The following is a 9,060-nucleotide window of genomic DNA, read 5'->3' as shown; positions in this document are numbered from 1 at the left end:
TGGGGGGAGGGGGGTTGTTACTTTGTGAGGGTGAAAAGGGTAACTATTGCATTGTTCTGTACACCTGAAACTAACAATAAAACACACACACACACACACACAAAAATTTGATTTTCTAGAATTTCAGGATGTCTTAATAGCAGCATTCTGAAAGACAGGATGGTTTTACCAATTTGTAATTTTCAAAATCCAGAAACACACACTGACCCCAGAATTGAGACATTCAGATCAAAGCCCAGAACAGGCTCAGGTGGTCTCCGTGACATTCAATGGGGGCTTCACAGTGATGATTGCATCTCGGGGGGGGGTTGCCATCCCCACATCAGCTCGACTGTCCATCTCCTACTGGATGCTGTGGCCCTGGGACCAGGGTTGCCACTGCAGGTGTCAGAAGCATGTTCCCTAAACAAGAAAGGCTCAGTTAGCTATGTGTTCAAATCTTTCTCTCGGAAATCCTAACGGCCTGATGGAGGGAACTGGGCCTTCACCCATGTGGCAAAGTTGAAGGGTTTCAGACAAGTCCAGAGGGAGATTACTTCTTGTTGAATTAAATACTTCCTATTCATTCAAATCCCCCAGATGTTACGCAGATGTTACCACAGTGGTCATGAACTGTCCCCTCTCTGCTCACACAGATCAGGTTTCTAACTGCCCTCGGCTCCCTGCTTTTTCTGTCATCAGGACAGAGGTGGGGTCTCCCTCAGGGCTGTGGTGTAGACTCTGGGGTCACCATGACCTGGGGACAGAGAACAAGGTCAGCCCTGTTATGGGGTGGACTGTCCTGCCCTCCACACTATTTTGCAAATGGCCAGCGGTCATCACATCATATGGACAACAGAGACTGAGGAAACCATGGCCATGAAACACACACCCATGAGACACAAGCAATCTCACTCCCAAATCCACAGAGTCTCTGTCCCCGATGTTCTATGAACTGATTGATGTCTCCATCAGTGACAAAGGACGGAGAGGTCTAGATCCTTAGATCAGGATGCGTGCTGCCTGGGACTCACGAATGATACCGGATAACGATGGAGGCTCTGCCTGAAGCCCTGTTCAAGAATGTCCAGAAATTCACCTTCACCAGCACATTTTATAATTTCCAGATATAACTGAAACCTTTGTAGAAGTTCGAAGTGACTGACTAATACCCACAATAACTCAGACCGAGTGGCACTGGTGGGGAGATAGACACAGATCAGTGGGACAGGATATGTGTGACCTTGAATAAACCTGTAGTTAATAACACATGACCAGAAAGCACACATTGAAAAAAATCAATGCATATAGGTCCATCCAAATTTTTAATTAGTCTAAGATTTGAAATATTCATTTAAGAAAATTCACTTAAAGTGAGAAAATATAAGAATATAATTAAACCTTATGTATCTTATAAAACTGTTGAAATAGAGAATAAATCAAGCATTTACTACACAATCATAATAAGACAATTCACTATTATAAAACTTTAAACATCAAGAATCAGGCATCTCTGAGCCTCCATTTACGTTGGAGGTATTTACTCAGATAAAAGTAATGTCATAATTACTTAAAGTAAAAGAAATCGGAGCCTATGAAGGCAAGTCCTTCATGTGAGATTATGTTTCCAGCAAAGCTGACATCCAAAGTTGTTTATAGTCATGCAACACTTAATGATGGGAATAATGCATTTTTGGGAGATTTATCACTGAGAATATCACAGGGTGGACTTACACAGCTGAGGTGGTACAGCCTGCTACTGTGACTGCATGTGCTGTGACTTTATGCAACTGGCAGTGCGAAGGTTTGTTGACACAAGCATCACCACGCACCTGAGCAAGGTGTGGTGCTGACATTACAACAGCTATGACGTCATGAGGTGACCGGAAATTTCATCTCCATTATAACCTTATGGGATGACCATCGTATATGTGGAGTGTTATGTGGCACCTGACTGCACGTGAAATTATGATCATGAAATCTGTCAATGGGTGTGATGTGTAATGTGATTTTTAGATAATAAAACGTGTCTGGACAAAATGTTAATCCTGTTTAATAGCAACTGGAAAGCTCCATGAAATTGAAATTCTCGTGATGGACTCGCCTTGTCGAGCACTGATCCTGACCATCGGAGAGAAGGGCCAGGCTCTGTCTCACCGGGAAGCTCACCTGCCTGGTCTTGAGCAGCACTTTTCAGGGAGCGAGCTGCCTCCCTGCAGAGACTGCTCATTTATCGTTTATAACCCAGGATCGCCACTCTTCTCTGTAAACACAGGATACGACTTTCCTCATTAAAAGCCTAGAAAAAGCGACAGGAGATATTCTTGGGAGTTGCGTTGTGTGAAAAATGTTGAGATAATCCTCAAAGATAAATTCATAAACTAAAATATTCATAAATTGAACATGTTTAAGTTAAAAGTTTGTGTCCCACTTAGACACTGTTCAGGGAATGAAAGGACGAGCAGAGACTGCTGGAAATTGTTTCAAATATTATCTTGTAAAATGCTGTCTCCTGAATATAAAGAACTTCACATGTTGTGCAGAAGCCGAGGACCCTGTGACCACAGGGCCCAGCTTAGGGGCGGGGCAGGGGGAGGTGAAGGGGGGAGAGGGTTCCTTTTGTGGTCACAGTGTCCTTTCCTCTGACCAAATCTATTCTTAGTCTCCTCCCCAACCTCCTACCTCTGAACACCCAGTAACTCTTAATACCAGACTCTGATAAAACAGGTCAGTTACGCTCTGCACATATCATCTCAATATTTGTCAGGTGTGGGGTTGCAGAGATCTTAGTGGCTGTTTCTAATCTTTGTCTCTTCTCCATGTACAGTTGTGAGTCTGATGTAATTGGTGAGGGTTCCTGGGACATGCCTTAGGGTGGCTTAAGGAACGTATCTGCACAAGAGCCTTAGACACAAATTTAAGCCTCACACAGAAAAAATGAAGGGTCTCCAAGCCTGCCTGTGCTTTTTGGTTGCTCCTACAAAAGGGGTAGTTCTTGGGAAAAACAGTCTTACATTTTGGGACCATTTTACCACAAACGTGAAATCAAATATTACTTAACATCAAATTATCATTATAAAATCTTGTCCATCCTGGATATTTTCATGTTTGATGTTATAGTGGATATTTTGACCTAAAACTAATCCTTTGTACTCTCTAATTGAAAATCCATGGGATTACACATTCACTCTTATTCTCAGAAAGGTGGGACTTCTTAGGTCTGTTTGTAATGTGCCTCATGACCCAAGTGCCTCCCATCCCAGACTCACACAGTTCCTGTGTGCAAGTGAAGACACACGGAGGTGGCTCAGAAGGACCAGGGGAGCCTGACTCAGTCCCTCCCCACTTATAAGGACCAGGGTGCCCCACATGCAAATTTCTCTGCAGGCTCCAGGCTAAAACTCTCCTTGGGCTGTGAGCTCACAGCTCTCTCCTCACACAGGGTTGAGTCTCTGGGGAAGGCAGAGCTGTGGTCTAGAAGAAGATGAGGCTGCTGGGTCTTCTCCTGTGCCTGGTGACAACCCCCCAAGGTGAGGGGCTCAGATGTCAGACACGGGATTCTGGGATGGCTGTGACTGCACGTGACAGACTGATTCTCCTTGTCCCCAGGTGTCCTGTCCCAGGTGCAGCTGCAGGAGTCGGGCCCAGGACTGGTGAAGCCCTCGCAGACCCTGTCCCTCACCTGCACTGTCTCTGGATTCTCCATCACCAGTGGTTACGGCTGGAACTGGATCCGGCAGCCCCCGAGGAAGGGGCTGGAGTGGATTGGGTACATTAATAATGCCGGGAGCACTGGCTACAGCCCATCCCTCAAGAGCCGCACCTCTATCTCCAGAGACACGTCCAAGAACCAGTTCTCCCTGCAGCTGAGCTCTGTGACCACCGAGGACACGGCCGTGTATTACTGTGCGAGATACACAGTGAGGGGAAGTCAGTGTGAGCCCAGACACAAACCTCCCTGCAGGAGACCGGAGGGCTGGGCCGCAGGGGACACTCGGGACACCAGGGGGTGCTCAGGACACACTGAGCACAGGGACTTGCTCCAGGAGCAGGTGGGTACCTGGGTGGGGAAGGGACTCCCTTTAGGAACAGATATTTCCTATAAAATTTCTTAGCTGCCCCCAGGGACAAGTCTTGAACCATCTATGTGACTCGAATTTCTCCTATTCTGAGAAGCTAACACACAGGGGGAAACACTGTTTACAATGACATACAAGCTGTGAATTTGGTTCTTTTCTTGACGGACTTCCTGTGTGTCCTGTTTTTATTTCTGACTGAGACCATCCTGAGGACTCTCATGTTCCCTGTGGTTGGGAAACATTTCCCACAGAGAGACCCCAGCACAGTCTAGGTCCCTGTGTGCTGAGCTCAGGCTCCCTGCCCCCCACATACCCACGGGGTCCCCACATGATTATGTTCAGCCCACAGGACCTCCATCCCCATGGTCTCCGTCCTCCCTACAGCATCACAACATTAACCTCTCGGTCCTCATTCACTCAAGTGTATATTTCAAACCACCCCAACGTTTCCTTCTGTGCTCTACTGTCCTAATTCTCACTAAATCCATCCTAGACCCTGAGCTCCATGGGGCTGGAGTTCTGCTCACACTCCCAACTCCCCCACAGTACCTGTCACAGAAGGGAGGTCCAGTAAATACGTGGATATCCACATGACCCCATGTCATCTACTAAGTCATCTCACATGTCTGTCCATCTGTGGACACTCCAGGGCAGGTTACATCACTGGGTCTGAAGGGGGCCCTGCAGAGCCCACGTGTCATGGAAACACGTGGTGCGCAGTGACACAAGTACTATTGCAGGATAGGCCTGTGTCAGTTGGGGGCACAGCTGGCTGATGACCCCTGTGACTCTAACAATGCAGAAGCCTTATGACACAAGACATCACCATCATCGTTGGCTGTGGTCACACAAACGACAGCGAATACTGTAGATGTATTTGTCACTCTTCATGTCTCAGTGACCAGCCTGTACATAGAGTCAGACATTTGTGAGCTAAAGTTTGGGAAAGACATGAAGCAGGACTGAGACAGAACCCACAACACGAAGTATGTTTAGGAGAAATATTTAAAATACAGCAAAGGCATATGAGCTGAGTGTACTTAAGCTGCTGGATAAAGAATAGAGAATAACTGAGTATAACTCTCAGTACAAACATTTAAATGCGATTTTCTGCCTTTTGATTATATTCACTCACATTCTCTAAAAGTATAGTCAGTTTGCTTGTACACTTAAAGTGGTAAATACAAACAGTGCTTTAATTGATTTAAGCAGCTATGATTGAATGTTTGCAGTTATAAAGGAATTTAAATGCTGAAAGGTGCTCTCACTGTCTGTCTTCACATCCTATTCTCTTCCACGAGCAGAACACTGATGTTTGATGCAAAGGGACCATGAGGACTGGTCCCTGGTCAGGTCCCACTTTACAGGTTTCCCAGGACTTGCTGTTGCTCGTTACACATGAGCAGATAATGATCTCCACTGGCTTGGTAAAGATAATAACCAGTGTGTCTGTACCATTTACTGTCATTTAAAAGATAAATTTAATGGAGGTGCATTTGAAGTCCCCTGATTCCTATAAGCCACAGGGTTGAGAATGAAAATTCCCTGAGTCTAGTAAACATCTAGAAGTTTTCCATTTTTTCAGTCAATATCAAGGGCTAACCGCTGATGTTTTATAACGATGCTTTGAGTCCGTCTGTAGATACGTGCATCCCCTCAGGGCTCACACAGGATTGTAGCCCAGGTTCAGGCTGCTGGTTGGGCACCATGATCCACTACAGCATTTTCTTAGCTTCCGTGTTACGTGTGTTTGGATTGACTTCCACCCTCACATCAGCCAAGTCTCTAGGATGGAGCAGTGATTCTAAAATTCCTCAACTCGTCCATGTGATGGGCTTTCCTGCAAATATCTTGCAAAGCATCCCCAAATCATACACTGCTCCCCAAACCTATGTGTTTATTTCCTAGTTTCCCCTAATTGACAAGTTCCTGCACCTGCAGTAACTTCCACCCTCTGGGCTGATTGTACATCAGACAGAGGAATAGATTGTGAAGGGAAGCTTTTAGTGTTATAGTAAGTCTTGGTTAGCAGCCTCCAGTTTTAATATTGACATGTGATCCATCAACTAATAATATTAGGTTCAGTTTCTCCATGAGAGTCTCCGATAAATGGAAGGAATGCCCGGAACTTTCCCTGATGAAGACGAAACAATTGAGAGACAGTCTTGGAATTCAGCCCTGACTCTTGTCTGTCTGAGATGCACCACACAGAGGTTTGGGCCTCACCTAGAATCTAGAACTGAGCTAACTTTCCAATCAGGGCTTTCTTATCCCAATGACTCCAGATTATTATGAGTGGCTAGTTCTGGAAGAAGGAAGACAAACTGAAATGGTTAAACAAAGAAGGAAATCACGACATAATGAAACGAGAACCCTGATGTGTGTCTCCTGGGTCTTGGTTAATTCAACTGTTCATGTTACTTTAACTCACACTCATGACAGTGTGTTTCCCAGTTTTGCACATTGACACTTCCTGTGACACAGCTTCAAGTTCCAGTTAACTCCCCCCATGTATGGACATAGTGACATATTCCCAAGGGTCACATGCAGACATGAAAAGGGACTCTGGGAGGGGAGCAGATGGATGTCCTGAAATTAACTGTTGAAGAACCAGGAAGCCCCCACACTCCCTGTCTCCTGCCCCCCTGACTACACTAGGTCATATGTCCACATAGACACGAATCAATATTGGAAAATGAGATTGCATTGGTGAAAGTGAACATTTTTATATAATGTTGGATTAATAAATTCTAGTAATTGGAGGTAATTTCAATTGTTCTTTGGTTTCCTGTCAATGGATAAGGAAATGTGATGCTGTTTATAATATTAATGATTTCATTTCTTCTCTGTTTTCCATATTAGAGACTGACATCATATTTTCAATAACAAAATTTCCTTAACCTAAATAATAACAAATTTTGACATACGAGGTCTGACAGTTAAGATCATGAACTCATTCTAGAAAGAGTGCTACATACCTCATTGCTGAATGTCACTATGGTCACCTTCGAAGTCCTCCCCTTGGGAAGCTATGCACCAAAGTCAGCACCTAATCCACCCTTCAAAGCAATTTTGGAATTCTTTTTCTGGAATGGCAATCATATTACCCTTGATGTCCTGAATGTCATGAAAATGTCTTCCTTTCAATATTTCCTTTATCTTCAGGAAAAGAAAGAAGGCATTGGGGGCCAGATCAGGTGAGCAGGGAGGTTGTTTAAATACATTTACGTGTTTACTGGCTAAAACTCCCTCACTGACAGTGCTGTGTGAGCTGGTGCATTGTCGTGATGCAAGAGCCATGAATTGTTGGCGAAAGTTCAGGTTGTCTAACTTTTTTTCTATGCAGTCATTTCCACACTTTCAAATAGTAAACTTGGTTAACTATTTGTCCAGTTGGCAAAAATTCATAATGAATAATCCCTCTGATATCAAAATAAATTAGCCACATCATTGTAACAAGTTCGTGAAATTGTTCGCCCTCATACTAGCTTGAGGTGTACAGTGTAGTGGTTAGGCATTTATATAAATTATGAAGTTAACCCCTAATGAGACTACTACCCATCTGACACTACCTGTAGTCTTTACACTACTGTTGACTGTATTCCCCGTCCTGCAATTTTCTTTTTAGAACACACTGTCGTCATGGTAATGTGCCACTTGCCAAGAGCCAGGCACTGCGATGCCTTCATCTCCTATGATCAGGGTAATAACCATGAGTTTGGCAGTGCAGTGCTTTCTATTTCATAGATAATAATCAACCTTGAATAACAGAATTCCTCCTGATGTCAGTTATCCTGGATTTCAACAATTTCACCAATTATTCTATTATGTTAACTTCTTGAAGCTTTTTCATGGCTGTCTAGACAGAGAGACCCTGTGTAAATGGCCCTGTGGTTCCTGAAAACCACAGCCCCTCCATCAGCTCCATGACTCTCTCTCTAACATATCAGGATCTCCGAGTCCCAGGATAGAAAACCATCTTCCCAACACTTCCGTCTCCGTGGTCTCCTTAAAGGTCAGGAAGCCAGAGGTACCCAGGGGCGAGGGCACCACCATCAGCATGTACACGGAGTACACTCTTACAGGACGTGCAGCCAGGGGTCCCTTCCCAGGTGGATATGTGTCCCCAGACCCCATGGCCATCTCCCCAGGAAGAAGAGAACACCCGCCCCTCACTGCTGTCCAGCTGCCCACAGAGCTCAACATCTGCAGGCTCAGGAAGGCAAACACTGAGGTCTGGGCCTGAAGGTGATGGGAGGTGGGGTCCGGTCTCCTCCTCAACCTCCTGGTGGAGACCCAGGGGATGGTTTCCACAGGGCAGTGACGTGCTGTGGGGACACTGCAGGCTGGTGAGGACAGCCATACAGCTGTACAAAACTGACATAGACTTTGAAATACAATTAGGGATCTAATTTATAATATTGACAGATTGGAGATTCTGGCGCATTGTCAGTCAGTGGGTGTCAGAGGAGAATTAAAGGGTTATTTTAATTCTCTGCTTTGAGGAACATGCATATGGACAGTTCACTAAATACAGTGGGGCTGACAATATACATTTACATTTTCCCACTGCTATGTTCACACATGAGTATATTTAGTTATCATTCACTCAATTATATACTGAGATCAGCACTTGTTCACATGTCATCAAAATTGATCAGTTCAAATATACCCTGATGGGTTCACTAAGAGTTAAACATGTTAATTCCCCCTCTGTGAAATCACAGCCCCACACTACTGACACGGTCCCTTGTCCCTGCCATGGTGGCTCTTTCCGTGCCTGTTAGTCACCTGCATGAGGAGCCCACCTGAGCTTGTCATCACCACAAGTCCTCAGGTGGGACACTGGGAAGGACCCAGTTAGGACAGTGGGTGGGGCTGTTCCTGCGTGTGCTCCTTGCTTCCAGGGCCAATACAATGACTACAGATTCAGGTGATACCTGCATCCTGCTGACCTGTGCCGTTTACTATGGTCAAATATGCATCATTAAAGCTACTACAA

The 9,060-nt window shown here is 45.1% G+C and overlaps 1 gene segment (V, D, J or C); it reads left to right on the top strand.

The window, feature by feature from the left end:
* The window catches only part of LOC109378240 (Ig heavy chain V region 1B43-like), a gene marked incomplete at its 3' end in the record, with an annotated part of 32,771 nt that extends 28,895 nt beyond the window's left edge, over nucleotides 1-3,876 (top strand). Inside the window, 1 exon segment of the V gene segment in view lies at nucleotides 3,589-3,876. Within this exon segment, the coding sequence occupies nucleotides 3,589-3,876 (288 nt within the window).
* Between the last annotated feature and the right edge of the window lie 5,184 nt (nucleotides 3,877-9,060).

This window comes from Hipposideros armiger, unplaced genomic scaffold (genome assembly GCF_001890085.2).
Source record: "Hipposideros armiger isolate ML-2016 unplaced genomic scaffold, ASM189008v1 scaffold_1821, whole genome shotgun sequence".
Lineage (NCBI taxonomy): Eukaryota > Metazoa > Chordata > Mammalia > Chiroptera > Hipposideridae > Hipposideros > Hipposideros armiger.
Note: the sequence above shows the minus strand (reverse complement) of the source record. Positions and strands in the feature narration are given on the sequence as shown.